The 20,683-nt window shown below is 41.8% G+C and overlaps 1 protein-coding gene across 2 annotated transcripts in view; it reads left to right on the forward strand.

Moving 5' to 3' along the window:
* The window catches only part of Kat7 (lysine acetyltransferase 7), a 38,534-nt gene extending 17,958 nt beyond the window's left edge, over positions 1–20,576 (forward strand). The window contains exons 6-15 of one of the 2 annotated variants that reach the window (XM_075991020.1): positions 215–304; positions 2,272–2,370; positions 6,233–6,343; positions 8,540–8,731; positions 11,271–11,360; positions 11,562–11,702; positions 14,161–14,254; positions 17,421–17,567; positions 18,245–18,351; positions 18,926–20,576. In XM_075991020.1, the coding sequence (XP_075847135.1) occupies positions 215–304; positions 2,272–2,370; positions 6,233–6,343; positions 8,540–8,731; positions 11,271–11,360; positions 11,562–11,702; positions 14,161–14,254; positions 17,421–17,567; positions 18,245–18,351; positions 18,926–19,027 (1,173 nt within the window). In that variant the 3' untranslated portion in view covers positions 19,028–20,576. The remainder of the gene's footprint in view (positions 1–214; positions 305–2,271; positions 2,371–6,232; positions 6,344–8,539; positions 8,732–11,270; positions 11,361–11,561; positions 11,703–14,160; positions 14,255–17,420; positions 17,568–18,244; positions 18,352–18,925) is intronic. The other variant, XM_075991019.1, reaches the window with a different exon arrangement.
* Positions 20,577–20,683: the final 107 nt, after the last annotated feature.

Consider the following 20,683-nt stretch of genomic DNA (forward strand, 5'->3'; position numbering starts at 1 on the left):
TTTGATCATTTCTCTTCTTTGATATCTAGTGGCTGAGAAAGCACTGTGTGAGCCTTGTCTCACATCTTTCTGATAGAAATAGAAATAATCAATAATAAGAGTACTTTACTTTAAAAGAGTAGTGCAAATACAAGGGATTATCACAAATTCTTATGCTTTAAGTATATGTAGTCTTAGAAGCAGGTGAATTTATTGACATTGTTGATGGTTGCAGGTGAGAGCACAGAGCCGGGATAAGCAGATAGAAGAAAGGATGCTGTCCCACAGGCAAGATGACAACAACAGGCATGCAACCAGGCACCAGGTATGGGCCTTGTGAAAGCTCTGGCCAGCCACAGTTTGAGGTCTGTCTTTTCGGATCTCCTTTGCCCCATAACTGTCTTTATAGGCAAATTCATGCCTCTTGTTTCCCATGGCACATCAAAATCACTGGTCTTTCAGACATCAACTTGAAATCATGTTTGGCTTTCAACTAGTAATTTTTCATAAAGCATATAACGTTTTTCTCATCAGTGGAGGACTCAAGCTATTTATAGTAATAGTAACAGTAGTAATAGTATACAAATTTGTGGCTATTTGAAAGGTTACATTGCATTTCCATTTCCTTATTTCGCATCCTTATTTTAAACCATTGTGGTTGGCTTCCAAACACCTTTGACTTTGCTGGCATATTTTCAACATCACCAGTGGCATTTCCTCAGTATTTGACATTTTGTCAGTTGTGCCAGTTTTACTTCTGTTTTTCTGTGATTTTCAGAAAGCATCTTTGTTTTGTCCTAATCTCCCACTCTGAACATTCAGGCCGCATAGACTGTGCTTAATTCCTTGCTTCTTCCTAAAGGACTTTGATCTTTCTGAGAACTCTGTATCATTACCACGAAGAGATTACATATATATCCTTCAAGGCTTCAAGCAAGTCTTAGCTCTTGTAAGAATTCTTCTAAGACCTTCTTCTGCAATTAGTAACTCTTTCTCTGTATTCTTCTCATACTTTCTTCCAAATGTGAGCCTTTGTAAAGTATTAGTCACAGCTGTCATCTAACTATCTGTTTCTGCAGCTGGATTGTAAATGACTAGCAGAGGAGTCACAGTGGAAAGAAAGACTCTGATGCCTCATTAGCTGTGTTGTCCTGGGCAGGCCAGCATGTAGAATAGTGCCCACCTGTCAGGGTAGTCATCTAACGTGTATGATATCTGACCTCTGCTTGGCAGGCAAAAGCAGTCTGTAACTCATCCTTATCCTTTTTGATTCTGTCATAGGTTTTATTTTTGCTGTTTTTTTTTAATGCTATTATTGTTGGAACACTAAGTAATAATACTTAAAATCAGAATTTGTACAGTTAAAATGATCTTTATTTTTATTTTGGTAGAGATTTCCATCTTATTTTAGTTTTTTGATAGGAATTTTGATATGTAGCCCTTATAGGTCTGGAACTGGCTATGTAGACCAGACTGGCCTGGAACTTACAGCAATCATTCTGCTTCTGCTGGGAATATAAACATGAATCATGATGCTCCTGCCTCCTCCTTCGTGACTTCACTCTTCATTCATATTAATTAAAGTAAATTTGCATTCCCGAAAGGGCAGTAAGAACATTGGTTTGAATGGTAAAAGAATCTACCGATTTAGGATTATAAAATTAACATATTATTAACTGTGTGGTGGTACTGTTCCTGGCAGTTGTTTTTTTTTTTTTTAAATATTTATTTATTTATTATGTATACAACATTCTGCCTCGATGTATGCCCGCATGCTAGAACAGGGCGCCAGATCTCAGTACAGATGGTTGTGAGCCACCATGTGGTTGCTGGGAATTGAACTCAGGACCTCTGGAAGAGCAGGCAGTGCTCTTAACCTCTGAGCCATCTCTCCAGCCCCAGTTGTTTTTTTTTTTCTTTAGAAATTTTTTTTTTCCTTTTTTAAAGAAAAGAAAAGCTCAGTATTGTTGGTGGTCCATGTCTCTAATCCCAGCACACTAGAGACTGAGAAAGAGAAAGAAGGATTGGCTGCCAGGGCTATGTAGAGAAGACCCTTTTTTTCTCTTTAAAAAAACAAAAAACCTGACATGGTAGATTGGATTTGTAATCCCAGCACTTGGGAGATAGAAGCAAGAACAGAGGTTCCGGGTTTGGAGGCGTCCTTGGGTTTCATGAAATCCTAAAAAACAAAAAAAAACAAAAAAAAAAAACCTTAAAAGAAATTTTGATGTTTTGAAACTTATCTTCATAATGAGTTTTCTAGCTAGCTTCTCTATTCTGTTTTTCTTTTAGGCACCAACAGAAAGACAGCTGCGATATAAGGAAAAGGTGGCTGAACTCAGGAAGAAAAGGAATTCTGGACTGAGCAAAGAGCAGAAGGAGAAATATATGGTGAGGAGAAAATCCAGTCCTTTCTTAACCTGAACCCAATCCTCACACTTGAGCCTAAGTGTCTGCCTTTCATATTATTTAGTTGTTTCCTTTAAGGGGATCCAGTGAATTCTGAGGGGTTCTTTTATATCACTTAGTAACCTGCCCCAAGTTGGAGCTGTTGAGTGGGAGACAAAAGGGCTTATACAGATGAAACAGGAGTTTGTTTTTGGACATTCCATCCCCTAGGCCTTGTGGATGCAGCTCAGTTGGTAGAATCCCTTCACTGTAGTTTTAAGTAAAAACATTTAAAGAGATGTGGCTCTGTCCTCCCAACTGCTTTGAAGGCTGAGGCAAGATGATGAGCTCCAGGCCTACCTGGCTACCAAGTGAGTTCCAGGTCAGCCTTAGCAGTCTAGCAAGACCCTGTCCCCAAGTAAAAAATGAAGGGCTTGTCATATACATCAAAGAGGCCTGGGTTCAATCTGCATTCTGGGGGAGGGGAGCAAATTTGCCTAGAAGAAATACTGATGACATTAGAACTGTCTATATACAATAAAATATTTAGGGGCTAGAGATACAAGTGAGCACCAGAGCACTAACTTTGAATAGAATATGCTTTTTATAGTAAAAATTCGGAATAGCATACAGAAGATTAATCTACCTAAAAATAGCCACAATTAGCATTTTTGAAGTTTCTAGCTTTCTCTATTGTAACTACGTATTGTCATTTTCATTATATGTCATATGCCATAGCACCTATTTGTCTTTTCACTTGAAGATCTTTAACTAATATCTTCATGGTAAAGTCTTCAAACAGACAGTGATGATGAACACTTTTAATCCCAGCACTCGGGAGACAGAGGCAGGCAGATCTCTTGAGTTTGAGGCTAGCCTTGTAATAATAAGGGCGGCGGGGCTGCGTCCCCTACACCCCAGCCACCTGTTCGGCTAGCTTATGCCCGAAATAACAACACACAAACTGTATTCATTTAATCACTGCTTGGCCCTGCCCGAAATAACAACACACAAACTGTATTCATTTAATCACTGCTTGGCCCTTTAGCTCTAGCCCTTACTGGCTAATTCTGATATCCCAATCAACCCATCTCTAATAATCTGTGTTCACCGGTCTTACTGGGAAAGACTCAGCATGTCTGACCTGGCGGCTTGTTTCATCACGTGCGCCTGCCCAGGAGCGGGGCATGGCATCTCTGCTGAGGCATCTGCTCCCAAGAGGAGAGCTGTCGAGTCTGAGCTCACTTCCACTTCCTCTTCCTCCCAGCATTCTTTCTGTTTACTCCTCCCACCTATCTTCTAACCAATGAGGACCAAGCAGTTTCTTTTTATTTAACCAATGACCTTCCTCCATCATAGCCTGATCTACAGCCGGGGCTACACAGAGTAACCTTGTTTCTAATGTGTGTGTGGGTGTGTGTTTGTGGGTGTGTGTATGTGGTTTTTTAGGTAACAATGTATTTTTACTGAAAATGTATTAGTACTTGTTTTCTGCTGAAATATAGCCAGACATGGTAGTATGTCAGAGACCAACCTGGGCAGCATAGCAAGACCCTGTTTTGAAAACAAAGCAAAAGAAAGGAAAGTCAGGAGTGATTACTCACACCTGCAGGAAGGCCATGAGTTTGAGGCCAGTGTGGGCCACAAAGTGATATCTAAGGCATCCTGGACTATAGAATGAAACCCTGTCTTGGAAAAAAAATGAAGAGAGATCAAAAATTAGAGACTATTTCTAGTAAAAATCAGCCACCCAAGATACTGCATATTAATAACATGTTGATATGTGTTCACTTGGTCTTTTTCTGAGTATTTTTTTTCTTCATAGAATTAGAATGCTATTTTGCTTTGTCTTTAGAATAGGTAACAAATATATGATTTGTAAGTTGTAGCTGAACTTACCGAGAATTTGTAACTAAATACATGTAGTGTTTTGTTTTGTTTTTTGAGATAGGGTTTCTCTGTAGCTTTGGACACTATCCTGGAACTAGCTAGCCTGCCTCTGTCTCCTGAGTGCTGGGATTAAAGGTATGTGCCACCACTGCCCAGCAAAATATTTAGTATTATGGGTGAGGTGGAGGGCTCTGGTAGTGGGCTTACCAGATCAGGATGCATGCTTATTTTTTGTTTGTAAGTTGAGTTGGGGAAGCACAATGATGTGATTGACTAGAGACTATGATACACTATTCTTCACCCAGGTGGCAGTCCCATAAGATGGATCTGTTCACTCTGGGAAAGGGCTTAGAAAAGGTAATGAACCTTTAAATTAATACAGGTAGAAAGAGCATATAATATAAAAGCTCTTGAGCTGTTTAACCTTACAGACATCTACTTTTCACTAGCTTGAGATATGTTATTTGGATCCTTCCTGATTTTAAAAATTCTAGATAGAGGGGGCTGGAGAGATGGCTCAGAGGTTAAGAGCACTGGCTGCTCTTCCAGAGGTCCTGAGTTCAATTCCCAGCAACCACATGGTGGCTCACAACCATCTGTATTGAGATCTGGCACCCTGCTCTGGCGTGTGGGCATACATCGAGGCAGAATGTTGTATACATAATAAATAAATCTTTAAAAAAAAATTCAGGATAGAAATTTTTCTTGTTGCTGAGTGGTGGTGGCGCATGCCTTTAATCCCTGTACTTGGGAGGCAGAGACAGGTGGATCTCTGAGTTTGAGACCAATCTGGTTTACAGAGTCAGTTCCAGAACAGCCAGAGCGACACAGAAACTCTGTTTTAAAAAACCAAAAAAGAACTTTTTCTTGTTGCTTATTTTTTTTTTCTTTTGAAATAGGGTCTCACTTGGCACAGACTGGTCTTGAACTTGCTGGTCTGTGGCCAAGTCCGGCCTTGAAACTGATTATACGCTTCCTGAACGCTGGGATTACAGGCCTGTGACACTGCCTCTGGCTGATTTGTCTTTGTTTTTTGGTCTGGGGAAGTGGCTCAGTTGGTTGAGTGTTTGCCTAGTGTGTAGCACATGCCAGATTTGATTCCCCAGCACTGTGACATTCTTGTAATTCCAGCACTTGGGAAGTGAGGTCCTATCTCAAAAAGTAAGAAAAGAGGGAAGGTGCAATGACATTTTCAAACTAGAAGAACTCAGTAATACTTAGAACCTAAACTTTTAAGTCACAGAGTCCAAATTTCAAAAAGCTGCAACAGAATGACTCAGTTTAGCCATAGGAAATGTTCGTATGGTGAGTGCTTTCTTCAGATGCTGATGTGTTTGCTAAATGTGGGGTGTTCTTCCTGGGTGAATCTTCCACTTCTGGGGGAGGTGGAGCCTAGAGTGGAGAGAAGAGGGCTAGAACCAGGTTTAAAAGAGAAGTCTTCCTTCTCCACCATCCTTTCAGGGCAAGAATACTCGTAGTGACCAGCTTGGTCAGATTTGAACTTATTTTTAATTTTTCTTGATGTTTAGCAAGACATTGTTAGAGATTCTAGCTGTGCACTTGGGCTAGGGCTGTAACATGGGAGCCTTACGTGTTTGCAGTCAATGAGGTAGTGTCAGGAGGAGTTTTCTAAGGACTGCTAGTCCAGCTGCCCTCCTTGCTGCAAGGTTTCCTTCCAGGCAGCATCTTCAAGGACTAAGTTTTAGAGGATCTGTTTACTCATCAGGGATTATCACCAGCTCTAGGATTCCAACATCTCTGGTGCCTCCTGGGGGCTGCTGTCCTTTGTGTTGTTGAGATCCATAGGGTGAGTAGGGGCAGCCTCTGACACTGACCTGTTAGCAGTTGCCTGAGCTCAGTTCCCCACACCCAGTGTTTAAGTCCTTCATAAATCATTTCTAGTTCAGCTTGGCATCTATGGAAATGAAACGAACCAAGTTCTACAGATAGTATCACCCCTGGTTATTTTTCCTAGGAACACAGACAAACCTATGGGAACACTCGGGAGCCTCTCTTGGAAAATCTGACAAGCGAATATGACTTAGATCTTTTCCGAAGAGCACAAGCCCGGGCTTCTGAGGATTTGGTGAGTATCAAGAACCCCAAAGTGAGTGGAGGACCCTTATGCAAAGCCCTTAGAACTGCCAAGAAAGGTGATTAGCAACCAGTCTGATGGGAGTTGGGTATTCCACTGCTTCATCTCTGCCCATCACAGCCTGTCATTAGAGATAGTCTTCCCATTTCCATGGAAAACACATCACCTTTTTCTTTTCCCGTTTTCTTAAATTTTTTCTCTTATCTCCCTCAACTGGAAGATTCAATTTGGCTTGAGGTAGTAAGGCTAGTTAAAACTGTGGGTACTCCGAGCAAGGAACTCAGGACCGCGAGGGGTGCACCCACACACTGAGACAATGGGGATGTTCTATCGGGAACTCACCAAGGCCAGCTGGCCTGGGTCTGAAAAAGCATCGGATAAAACCGGACTCGCTGAAGCTGAACATAGCAGACAATGAGGACTAACTGAGAACTCAAGAACAATGGTAATGGGTTTTTGATCCTGCTGCACGTGCTGGCTTTGTGGGAACCTAGGCAGTTTAGATGCTCACCTTACTAGACCTGGATGGAGGTGGATGGTCCTTGGACTTCCCACAGGGCAGGGAACCCTGATTGCTCTTTGGGCTGACGAGGGAGGGGGACTTGACCAGGGGAGGGGGAGGGAAATGGGAGGCAGTGGCAGTGGAGGAGGCAGAAATCTTTAATAAATGATTAAAAAAAAAGGAAAGAAATATAGAACCCCCCCCAAAAAAAAACCCAAAAAGCAGCAAAAAAAAAAAAACTCTGGGTGCTCTTTTGTCTTAGTTGGATAAAATTAACAATTCTGAGAACCTTGGGACTTGAAGGGCTGCAGCCTTTTGTAGGGTTTCTTTTCATTTCAATACATTTACCCTAGAAGCATAAAAATAACAGTGAAGGAAAGTGGCAAGGAAGACTACAATCAGTTTGTTTGTTTGTTTGTTTATTTTGTTTTTCGAGACAGGGTTTCTCTGTGGTTTTGGAGCCTGTCCTGGAACTAGCTCTTGTAGACCAGACTGGTCTCGAACTCACAAAGATCTGCCTGCCTCTGCCTCCCAAGTGCTGGGATTAAAGGCGTGAGCCACCACCGCCCGGCTTCAGATAGTTTATTGAATTAATTGATTTTTGATAAGGAGGGGAATCTCATCTTGTTGTCTAAACAAGTTTCAAACTTCTGGGCTCATGCCATGCTCCCGCTGATTATAGCTGCACTCCATATCCTTGCAGAAATGCCCTTTTTTGTTTGCTTTTGATAGAATTTTTTTTCATATACTTGTGACTGGCTTAGAATTCACTAATACTGGCCACTGTTTCTACTGCTAAGATTTCAGGCATATTCAACTATGTCTGTCACCTAGACAGAATTTTTATCAACTATGATTTTACAACTGTGATAAAACAAATTAAATGTGCTCGGGGAAATTTAGTTTGTAGTGTTAATTTCATCTCCGCTCCTTCCTTTTATTATGTCAGTTGCAGGAGGCAGGCTTTGGTGACTGTCCTCTGACCTCTGTTTGCATTTACATACACACAATAAATTAGAAATTAATTTTAAAAATTTAAAACAAACAGAATCAGGAATGGGCTAAGATTGTAGCTCTTTTGGTAGGGTGCTTATCTGGGATCCAAGAACCCTGGGTTTTCTCTCCAGTACCACGCAACTCAGTGTGATGGTGCACACCTTTAATTGCAGCATCTGAAAATGAAGGCAGAAAAGCTAAAATACAAGAGACTTTTTTATTTTACGATTCTGGGCAGTATAGCTGGCAAGTTTTCTGTGTGAACTGCCTGATTTTCTCTGTTCAGGTAACTCTTCGTTAGTGGCTGTCTCATGGATAGAGGCCAGTCTAGCTGATTATTTTATAGCTTAGCCACTGGCCTAGCAGAGTCTTTTAAGAACAAGGATAATAGGAGCTCTAGATGGCTCAGTGGCTAAGAACACTTGCTATTTGTGCAGAGAGCTATGTTTGGTTCCTAGCACCCACCTGATGACTATAGTCACCTGTAACTCCCAATTTCAGGCATCTGATGCCCTTTTTTCTGATCTCTGCAGACACTAGGCACACGTGTAGTGTACATATGTGTATGCAAACAACATCCATACACATTATATAGATAAAAAAATCTAATTTTAAAATCAAAGCCAAGGAATCCTAATTCTTATTTGTTTTGGATAATTCCTTATTGTTTTGGTGTCTTTTGGCAATAGGAGAAGTTACGGCTTCAAGGCCAAATAACAGAGGGGAGCAACATGATTAAAACAATTGCTTTTGGGCGCTATGAGCTGGATACTTGGTACCATTCTCCCTATCCTGAAGAATATGCACGGCTGGGACGTCTCTACATGTGTGAATTCTGCTTAAAATACATGAAGAGCCAAACAATACTCCGCCGACACATGGTATGTTATTTTGAGTCCTACTACGTGTCCATGGACATGAGGGTGATGTTATAGGATTTCCCAGTTATGTCCTAGAGATGACATCTCCCAAGTCGTAGCAATCGAGTGGAGACTTAAGGAATTGAAAGTTACATTTCAGGGGGGCCACTGCTGCAAGGCACCTTAATTACATCCTGTCTATAAACATGTTTTTTCTCTTTCTAATCTTTTGTTTTCTTCCTCAAAATATGAATTACCTCTCCCTATAGTATGTGTTTGCCCCAAATTCCAAGAAAATACATATATTTCATTAGATAAGACAGGACAGTGTAACTCATATTTTAGGTGGAGGGTATCTATGGAATATGTGTTGAATGAATGTATATACAAGGGAGATCCACTTGGAAGGGATGATGAAAGTAACAGAATTGGTTGATAGTTTGTTTCTGAATGTGTTTGTATTAAAATAGGAAAGGATTGCACACCTTGGTCTAGTGAATTATATGAGTATAAAAGTTGGATTTCAGGAAATACAAGCTTGTTTGCATTTCCATTGTGTCAGGTGTAATCACTTGTAATCACTGAAATGGCCTCTTTAGCTGGCTAATGTTTTCAACAAATAACTATTGCATTGGTTTAGTTATCGTGGAAAAAACCAGCAGGAGTAAGTGTAGCCGGCTTTCTTGGACCTCCAACTCCCAAATCAGAACATGGAGACTTACTATTAGTTATGAATGCTCAGCCTTAGTTTAGCTTGTCCCACTAGCTCTTACAACTTACTTTAACTTGTTTCTCTTCCTCTCTGTTTTTCCTTGGGGCTTTTTACCTTTCTTTATTCTGTATGTTCTTCTTTCTTGCTTCCTTCATGTCTGGCTGGCTGGTGGCAGCCTTGCTGGCTAGTCCATAGTGTCTCCTCTCTTCCTCCTTCTTTCTTTCCTCAAGCCTGGATTCCTCTTCCTGCTTATTCTCTCTGCCTGCCTGCCTGCCCTGCCTATTCCTCGACTGCCTAGCTATTGGCCTGTCAGCTTTTTATTAGAACAATCAGGTGTCTTAGGCAGGCAAAGTAAAACAAAAGTACCACATCTTTACATAGTTAAACAAATATTCTATTTCCTAGAAATAAGGGGAGGAAATAGGAACATAGATGGAACTTTGAAACAATTCCAGTTAATAAATTTTTAAGTTGGGCATTGGTGACGCACACCTTTAATCCCAGCACTTGGGAGGCAGAGGCAGGCAGATCTCTGTGAGTTCAATGCCAGCCTGGTCTACATAGCGAGTTCCAGGACAACCAGGACTGTTACACAGAGAAACCCTGTCTTGAAAAACAAACAAATAAATGAATTTTTGAGTTACCTATGAAAATTAGAACATGTTGTGTATGCCTTAAACAGACACACACACAGGCTTGAGCGCCTGCCTCTGTGCTAGGGAGGGAGTGCAACCTCATGCTTACTGGGTAAGTACTATACAGTATACTGTACCATTGAGCTACAGTCCCAAACTTGGAACATAATTCTTTTAAGGTGTGTATATAATGTTTGTTTCAGATAGGGTCTTTAGCTCAAGCTAGCTGTTTTCCTATCTCTGTCTCTTGAGTACTTATATTACCAGTGTGCACCAACCACTTTGTTCAGTGGATCTTTATTCTTAAGTTGTCAAAAAGATGTAGTAAATTGTTTAATAAGAGTTTTTCTATATGTGTGAATTTGTGTGTGTGTATACATGCGGATGTGTGCACACGTGACTACATACCATGGCGTACATGTGAAGATGATAGAACAACTTGTGGGAGTCAGTTCCCTCTTGCTATGTAAGTTCCCAGAATTAAATTTTAGTCATCATGCTTGGCAGCAAACACCTGTATTTGGCTTAGAACTTTTCACCGGCAGAGTATGAGAACTTGGCTTGCTGCCTAAGATGCTGGGTACTAGCCCCAGCACCATGAATTGAACATTTTGAGAATAAGAAAACGGGGTTACTTTGGAGCCAAGTGCCTTCCAGCTTCCTGTTTCTTTGCCAGGCCTTCTACCTGTTAAAATAAGCCATAGAAGGGATTTCTTTTTCTAGCATATGGCAGGAGGTGGGCAGATAGTGAGGGACTCATGATTGCAGATATATTTTCCAGGCTGAGGACAGAAGATGAAGGTAGGATGGTACTGGGAAGGAACTGGTAAAGGTGAGCGTAGCATACTTAGCAACACTAAGCTGCCAGAATAAGCTGCTTAAGAATTTCCTGTTAGCATGAGACATTTTATTGTAAGCAAGGATATTCTTATTAATCTGGCTTTCACATTGTTGGTGATTTAATATCTTGGACTGAGATAATGCCAAAAATAATCCAGAAAACTTGAACCAAACAGCCAAAGTAATGCCATTGATATGTTGCAACAGCTTAAGAAGGCTTTAACTTTTCTGAAAATGATTGATTTCACTGTCCTCAAGTGTGTTCAACTGTCCGTTAACTCAGCCAGTTTTAACCTGCAGTTCCTTTTTCCTCTTGAGGAACCAGGGTTGTAGGAAAATCTGATTGCTTCATGTGAACTCCATTTTCTTGTAGGCCAAGTGTGTGTGGAAACACCCCCCTGGTGATGAGATATATCGCAAAGGCTCCATCTCTGTGTTTGAAGTAGATGGCAAGAAAAACAAGGTAAAAAGTGGTGACTTGAGAGAAAGATGCTAGTGGCAAGCATTTATGGGATTCCAAAGGATTGTTTTGTCTTCACCAAACATTTGTGTAGGACGAGGGATTAGTTCTGTTTCAAAGTAGTGCTGGTACAATCATTGTTTTAGGCTTTGCTTTGGGTGTTTTCTCAATTCTTCTGGTCATTGGCTCTTTCTCTGTTTCCAGATCTACTGCCAAAACCTGTGCCTTTTGGCGAAGCTTTTTCTGGACCATAAGACGTTATACTATGATGTAGAACCTTTCCTGTTCTACGTTATGACAGAAGCAGACAATACTGGCTGTCACCTGATTGGATATTTTTCTAAGGTCAGCAGGATCCTGGTGATTTAGAAGCTTAACAACCACAGCAGCATTATGGGTATTGGCGTTAGAGAACTCAGATCTTTGATGGGGAAGCAGACAGTGGTGATAGGCTTCTTGTAAACTAAAGAAGAAAGGCAAGCATTACAGATGACTTCGTGCAAGTATTCTGTTCAGACTCTGCCTTTGTCACCCAGGCTGGCCGGGAATTGTTGTGCAGCCTAAGCTGGCTTCAAACTCAGGCCCAGGACAGTCTTCCTGCCTCAACCTCCAAAGGGCTGGGATTACAGATGAAAGCCAAGACAACTGGCTAGTGCTGTTATTAGAAGGTTCTAGTTTATTCGTTTTTATGCTTGTGGATTGTAGCTATTAATTACTGACCTGGACCCTCCCTGTAAACTTAAAACACATCCAGTAGCTGAAGCACCTCTTCTAGCTTTGCTTCCCTCTTTGTTGTTAGGTTAAAACCAGGAACATAAACTGGGCAGTGGTGGTGTACACCTTTAATCCCAGCACTTGAGAGGCAGAGGCAGGCAGATCTCTGTGATTTCAAGGCCATCCTGGTCTACAAAGCAAGTTCCAGGACAATCAGGGCTGTTATACCTAGAAACCCTGTCTCCAAACAAACAAAAAGATGGAAGGTTAGCACAGTAGTCTCCAAACTATTTCAAAAGTATTTTTGTCTACTTGTTCTCTGTTGTGTGATTTCAATCCAGATGATCCTTTAGTACCCGAGGTTGGTCGGATCTACAAAACAGAGAGATAGAGAAAAGTACAGCAGAATAGCTAGCTCTGGAATGGATTCAGAAGCATGTGATGTAATTAAAGAAATTATTGAATAGCCTCTATAGATAAAGCTAGGGAACTCTGAAAGAGACAGTCCTTTTGATTTCCATTTGGCTGCTTTCTGTGAGCCCACGCCTCATTTCTCCTGTGCACATGTTTATCTGACATAGCAGTGCTGTGTGCTGTACATTGAACAACAAACTAGAAATACTGTACTTCTGTACCCACATTGTCTCCTAGCAGAGAAGTGTGTGTGAGAGAAGCCATTTCTTCAGGCATATCCTATGTGTGAGACAAAATGCTTTCCTTGTTAACCTACATTTGGATAATGGTAAGACATGAGGGGTAGTGGGCACACAGTGCGGGCTTGGATGGAAGGAAAAAGACTCCAGTGACCCGTAAGAGATTGTTCTTAAGTGGAATCCATCTAATCTCAGTCATAAAAAGCAAGGTGAAGAACCTGAAGCTGTTTTTGTATTCATTTCACCCTGAAGGACCTACAAGCTAGGTGGATGTTATGACCAAACAGATTAGACTACCTACATGCTATATTTTAAGGTCTAAGTTTGACTGGTCAACATTTAAATGGACTGGAGCAGTTAGCACATAAAATGCAATGGGCTTTATTCCCAATACTCACCTCTCCCTGCTCTTTCAGCCTTCCTCTTTTTTTTAGCCCCTTTCCACAATCTTTGGTTTGTATGTGGTTTCTCAGTTAACACATAGCTGATAGCACTTATTTTTCTTAAAAACACTGATATAGGCCTGTTTCAATGTAAGGCTGAAAATTCATTTGATGGAAATACTTATGTGTATTTAAAGACCCAGTTGCTCCTCTGGAGCTTGTACATTCAAGAATGATTAATCTGTGCAATAAACTGACTACCATAGTCACTACATATTAAAAAAAACAAACAAAAACAAGAAAACATGCAGGCTCAGATCCAGCTTATGGTTTTCTTTCGTTTTGTTGAGGTCTCCCTGTGTAGTCCTGACTGGCCTAGAACTCAGCATAGATTTACTTGCTTTTGCCTCCATGGTGCTGGTATTAAAGGTTACCACAGCTGTGGTTATGGATTTTAATGTACTGTGACAACTTAATTAAAACACAATGCACCATACAGTTCATCCCTTAAACTGTTCGGGGCAGTGGCTTCTAGTATAATGACAAGTTGTGACTGGTGTAGTCCTCATGGTTTCCATTGTTTCAAGAAGAGACATTGCAATCTGTCCCTATTTCCTCTTTCCCCTTCCTGGCACCTCTCCTGCAAATTGACTTATTCTGGACATTTATAAAAAGAATCAGGTATTGTATGATTTGGTTGTCTTTTGACCTTCCAGGGGAATTTGGTTTGGTTTCCTGTCTTTCTGATGGGCAAGCTGTCTTCTGAAACAGTGCTTCTTAGAGAGGGCTCCTAGTATGTCATCCCAGCACTCTTGGCTTTGGCATGCTCTTGGAGTTACCTCCTTAAATTGGCACTGGAGGTCTGAGCTTGAGAGATCCTTAGGTTGATAGCTTTGGCCATCATGGTGTGGTAACAGCTGTCACATCCTCAGACTAACAGTATTTTGATTTACAAGACCTTATAGTCTTATTTTTTAATCTAGGATGGGGATGATTGTAGTGAAACTTTTAGTCTTAATGTCTCATGATCTACTTGTCTGTTTTTGATTTTAGGAGAAGAATTCATTTCTCAACTACAATGTGTCCTGTATCCTCACCATGCCTCAGTATATGAGACAGGGCTATGGCAAAATGCTCATTGATTTCAGTAAGTGATACTGTGAGCATCAGCTCTTCAAGGCTGGGACCCTGGGGTCGTCGGGCACTTTTGATGTGTGCTCTTGATAGTTCCCACCATGTAGTGGAAGTGTCCTGACAGCTAGTTAGTGAATGGACAAATTGGGGGAATACGAACATTTACCAATGAATACAGAACCTGAAGTTGCTACTGACTTAGGAGATGCAGAGAATAATAAAGTAAGCTCTGCAGGATTATCCCATTTGAGACTGAAACAGCACATATGCGTGCCTAAGGCTTAAAGCTGTCCTTTGATGCTTGGGATTTCACTTATGTAAGCACTTGTGGAAGTAATCCATGTACTGATTCAGTCTTTGGGTTTATACTCACTCTTCGTTAATCATGGGTATTGGGTTTGAATTTGTCTAACACACTAATGTGTACCTCCCATGTTAATGGGGTACATTTGTTGGTTTGGAGGGTACATGTGGAGATCAGAGGACAACTTGCAAGAGTCGTCCTCCTCCATGTGGGTCCTGGGTTTGAACTAAGATCAATCAGCTTGGTGGCAAAGTGCCTTCATTAAACTGTCAATTTAAAATGGCTGTAAGCATTGTGCTGAAGTGATGGTCTTTATTTAGCACAGGAAGACTGGTAAATAAATGCATGTGTTAGACATGCTGTCTACAGACATGAATTACAGTACTATGGGTTGTGAGCCTCTGAATCAACAGAATGTGTTGTAAGATGTTTTTAAACAGGGGGCTGAAGAAATGGCTCAGTGGTTAAGAGAACTGGCTGTTCCCCTAGAGGACCCGAGTTCAGCTCCCAGCACCCACATGGCAGCTCACAACTGTCTGTAACTTCAGGATCTGACATCCTCACACAGACATACATGCACACCAGTGTACATAAACTAAAAGTAGATATTTTTTTTAAAAAAATTTTTTTAACCAGAAAAGAAAATTAGACATAGAAAATTTGATGGCTCAGGCCAGAGGCGCTGAAGAAACAAACTTCACTCCTTTGAGCGGTGATTCAGTGTTTCTAAGTCTGCATAACCACTGTGCCAACGAGAATCAGCTGTGTACTATCAGCATCCATGTATTGAATTTTAGTCACAGGAAGAGTGGAGGCTTGGCTGGAGAGATGGCTCAGTGAGTGGGTAAGAGCACTGACTGCTCTTGCAGAGAGCCCAGGTTCAGTTTCTAGAACCCACATGGCACTCAGAGCCAACAGTAATTCTAGTTCCAGGGGATCAGGTGCCCTCTTCTGGCCTCCACACATTGTGTACATACGTAAATTCATACATGTAGGCAGACACAATACACATAAAATAAAAATAAATGTTTTTAAGTCTATTTTTGATCATGAGTATATATGATATGCCTGTGTGTATGTTCATATTGACAACCAGAGGTTGATAATATAGTGTCTCCTCCATTTTTGATTTATTTATTGACAGAACATCTCTCACTAAACTGAGAACTCAATTTACTTTGACTAGTCTAGATTGCCTGCATGCCCATCTATGCCTCCAGAAAGCTGAGGTTACTGGCAGCCACCATGTCTTGCCTACTTTTTTGAGAGTTCTTGTGATCCAGACTCTTGTTTTTATGCTTACATGGAAAGTACTTTATCGGGGCTGGAAAGATGGCTCAGAGGTTAAGAGCCCTGGCTGCTCTTCCAAAGGCCCTGAGTTCAATTCCCAGCAACCATATGGTGGCTCACAACCATCTGTAATGAGATCTGGCGCCCTCTTCTGGCCTGAGGGCACACATGCAGACAGAACACTGTAAACAAAATAAATAAATAAATCTTTAAAATTAAAAAAAAAAGTACCTTATCTGCTGAGCCATTTTCCTAGTCCCTAAATATTTTTTTGTTTGTTTGTTTGTTTTTGGTTTTGTTTTTTCAAGACAGGGTTTCTCTGTAGCTTTTGGAGTCTGTCCTGGAACTAGCTCTTGTAGACCAGACTGGCCTTGAACTCCCAGAGATCCACCTGCCTCTGCCTCCCGAGTGCTGGGATTAAAAGCATTCGCCACCACCCGCCTGGCTAAAATTTTTTTTTAGTTAATATTTAGTTAGTTTGATTATTTTGAGGTAAGGTTTCTGTGTGTGACATTTCTGGCTGTCCTGGAACTCACTCTGTAGACTATGATGGCCTTGAACTAACAAGATCTGCCTGCTTCTGCCTCCTGGGTGCTGGTATTAAAGGCATGTGCCACCACCACCTGGCCATATTTTATGTACATTGGTGTTTTGCCTGCATATATATCTGTGTGAGGGCTTCCGGTGCCCTGGAAGTAGAGTCACAGACAGTTGTGAGCTGCCATATGGGTTCTGGGAATTCAATCTGAGTTGTCTGGAAGAGCAGTCAGTGCTCTTAACTGTAAAGCCATTTCTCCAGCCCCAAGGAAAATATTTTAGACTAGACATGGTGGATTGTACATATAATGCTAACACTCCTGAGGATTATTACACTGTCATCCTGGTTTAACTTAAAAAAATGATTGTTGTGTTTTGTAATGAAGCGACTTCCATCTCTGTTCTTAGCAAACACCTACAGAACCATTGCTATTAAAGCTCCTTGTGATGGCTTCCAAGGTTGTCTCAATAAGTGCCGATTATAAGGCATTTAGTTAGAGTGTAAGTACACATTTCCTCTACTCTTGTTTATACAAAGCCAGTATGTCTTCACCAGCCACACAGAACATCTCTGCCAAATAGCTGGCTCTCTGGTACTGCAAAGCAGATGTCCTAAGTTTTCTGTGTTTGCAGTTTTTTGCTGTTAGGATGAGGTTTAGTGTTATGTGAAAAAGTCTGATTGGGCTTCCCAACACTGTGGAGGCAGAAACAATGGGGAAGATTTCACTGCAGGTTCAAGGCCAGCCTGGTCTATATATAGTACGTCACAGGCCAATCAGCATCATATTGAGACCTTGTCTCAAAAAAGCCACCTCACCCAAGGGCTGGTGAGACAGCTCAGTGAGTAATGGCATTTGCTGCCAAGCTTAAGGATGTGAGTTCAGTTCCCAATACCTACACAGTAGAAGGCGAGAACTGATTCCTGCAAGTTGCTCTTTGATTTCCACATCAGCATGCACACAAAATAAGTAGACATAATTTTTTAAGTCCCCCTCCCTAAATAAAAAGAATGAAAACCAAGTCTGTGGGTTTTTTCCCCCCTTGGCAGGTTATTTACTTTCCAAAGTGGAAGAGAAAGTTGGCTCTCCAGAGCGCCCCCTGTCGGACCTGGGGCTCATAAGCTACCGAAGCTACTGGAAGGAAGTGCTGCTCCGGTACCTGCACAACTTTCAGGGCAAGGAGATTTCCATCAAAGGTAGGTCACGCTTGGTGACAGTGGTCCCCATTCTGTTTAATCTGACTATGATTAGAGAGCATTGCAGAGACCCTCACTACAGGGCTGAAGCTCCCAGAACATTGGGTCCTGGAATGGTTGTAAAGTGGTTTCTCCCATCTGGAGTTGTTAACATTCAGTTCACGTAAAAACCAAAAAGAGGACCTGGAGAGGTGGCTTATCAGTTAAGGGCACTGGCTGCTCTTCTGGAGGAATCGGGTTCAATTTGTAGTACCCATATTGCGGCCCACAACTATATGTAACTCCAGTTTTAGCACACACATAAACAGACGTACACTCAGGCCAAATGCCCATATACATAAAATATATTCATACACCTGTGAATATATGTCATTTCTTTTAAAAATCAAGAAGAAAGACTTCAAGTATTTTGAAACATTGGAATTTTAGGAAAGACATCTGGCTCTTATACAGGAAGAATTTAGGATTCCAGTTTGATTTCTGAATATCTCAGAGTAGCGTCTTACCATTAAATTTGTTTTTGGTAGTTAACTTTGGCTGGTCAAACATTCTGATCAGGTAGCCTAAGTACCTCAGATTTGTGCTCTGGAAACTCCATGAAAATGAAAGGGGGCCTTGGGAGGCATGGGTGTGGGTTCTATGCTTCAGCTGGGATCTCAGTAGCTGCTCTGTTACAGAAATCAGCCAGGAAACAGCTGTGAATCCCGTGGACATTGTCAGCACTCTTCAAGCCCTTCAGATGCTCAAGTACTGGAAAGGCAAGCACCTAGTTTTGAAGAGACAGGTGAGAGTTCCCTCAGCTGCGGATGGTGTCCTTAGAACTTAGCAGAGCTCGGTGGGGTTGCACTACCCACAGTTGACTTCCTATAAGGGTGTGACTGGAAGCTCCTAGCCTTGTTCCAGCTGGCAGCGAGGTCCACGTGGCCTTTGTTTCTAAGCCTGTCTCCTCCCTTGTCCTTATCAGAGCTTTTGGTAAGCTCTGTGAGATCTGGCTGACAAGTTAAGCAGCTTTGTGTGGCATAACATTTCTGCCCATCCATGAGCATTCTCGTGAGTTCTAAGATTCTCATAAGTGGTTTGGGATTATTTTGTTAAATGCCACCTCAGCTCATCCACATTTTGCATTTTTAGTTACTTAGACATCTAATAAGCATAAATGAATGGTTTTCAGCTCTCATTGAAGGCAGAATAGGAAGAAATAGATTAGAGAGGAAAGCAGTTTGCAAATCCAAAGATAATATCATGTTTTACCTTTTAATAGATTATTGGAACCTGGGAGAATCTGTTGCTGGCTATTTGGAATCTTTTAAAGTGTGTTAGTTCCATATATGTGATAATTGCTCCTTTTTTCTTCATAGGACCTGATAGATGAATGGATAGCCAAAGAGGCCAAAAGGTCCAACTCCAATAAAACCATGGATCCAAGCTGCTTAAAATGGACCCCTCCCAAGGGCACTTAAAGTGACCTGTCATTCTGAGCCAGCGAGCCCCAGCAGTAGGAATCCGTACCCTAGGGATCTGTCTGTCATTTCTGTTGCTCTTGTGATTGGCAAGTACAGTATCCTTTGGGAAGGCCACCCCCTCAGGACTGTCCTGGCTCCGACCTTCGTGTACACTGCAGACACTGGTTCTGAGGAACTGTTGTTTCGGCCTCAGTGAGGTTGCCTGGACGGATCTGTATTAGGCTCAAGTACAGATCCTCATAGCACTGACCCAGGAGTTGTGTTATGGTACTGTACCTGTCCAGTCACTGGTTCCCTCATATTCATTAGCCCCGTGAGGTTTATTATGTCCTGAACTTTGTGCTAGTGCTTTTTCCTGCCTGGTTACCAGACCTCCAAACATGGTTGCAACCGAAGAGCCCTTTCCAGTTATTCCTTACACATTCTTCGTGAAGGGGCGGGGAAGAGGCAGCACTTAGAGTATATGTCTGTCTCCTGGGAGGGGTCCATTCATCCTGGATTTCATCTCACTGTCACTTATTTTTCCATTTTTGTCAGATGACTTGCCTTTGGTCAGGATCAGACTGGCCCGAGCTAGGTATTCCTAAAACGTTTCCCAGGGGATCACAGCAGCTGGTCCATCTGAATGAGACAGGGTGAAGAGGAAGAGGCGGTGATTCCAAATTTTTCTTTGTGTTCACTCACGGGCACTGGGGCAGTATCTTACTGGAAGGAAATGGGTAATTCTTTTTTCACAGCAGAAAGTACCCCCTCTTTTTATTTCCTGCCCCCTTTTATGTTGGCAGTTGCCTAGTATTTTAACAGTTTTCTTTCATGCCACATGGTAGTTAATTAATCACATGCAGATATTTCCACCTGCCTTTGCCAGTCTGGTGTAGGGCAGATATACTTCCACGTAAGTTGCACTGATTTTGTCCAGAGCTTCCTGGGAGAAGTGGAAAGTGGTTGAAAATGAGTTCTGTTTCTCAGCCCATGACTCAGCAAGACAGAGTGGCCACACCGCTACGGTTTGCTTCCCTTCAACAGTGCCTCCCCCTACAACAGGCTGAAGTGCTTCTGTCCCTCCAAGAATTTCATTGCCCTTTTAGAACTTGCCACCATCATCCTGTTCTCTGGTTTTCTATTTTTGGTGGTGTTAAGTGAAGGAAGAAATGTTCCCTCTAATTTCTCTCTGTCCCATTATATAACCTGCTATCTTGGGGGCAGCTTTTGATGTCTGACATGTCACCCTTCCCAACTTGGTCTCCTGCAGCACTGCTGTCTTCACGTGGCACCCTCACCACAATCCTAACTCTGGTCATTTGTGCCTTTCTCTTGTCATCTCTGTACACTACTAATATCCACTGTGGGTTGGAGGGAGCTGATCTTAAGCATGTTCAGTGGCGGCTCCCCTCCAGTTTCAGTGTCACTGTTAACATTTATCCAAATGCTGTTCACTGGGGATTTTTCTTAAGGGATAAAGGCCTTTTACAGATGCTGAACCCTTCCCCACATGTGGTAGAATGTGCTCTTCTTTATCTACTCAATAAAGCATGTTCTCTGCTCATGTCTGAGTAATCTGAGGCTTGTTTATGTGTGGCAATGGTATGATTGATCCGTGGTTAATGGTTCCTTGAAGGGTTAGGAGTGGGGTTTGTAACTGGATTGTTTTCC

The sequence above is a fragment of the Microtus pennsylvanicus genome, chromosome 11, assembly GCF_037038515.1.
Source record: "Microtus pennsylvanicus isolate mMicPen1 chromosome 11, mMicPen1.hap1, whole genome shotgun sequence".
Taxonomy (NCBI): Eukaryota; Metazoa; Chordata; class Mammalia; order Rodentia; family Cricetidae; genus Microtus; species Microtus pennsylvanicus.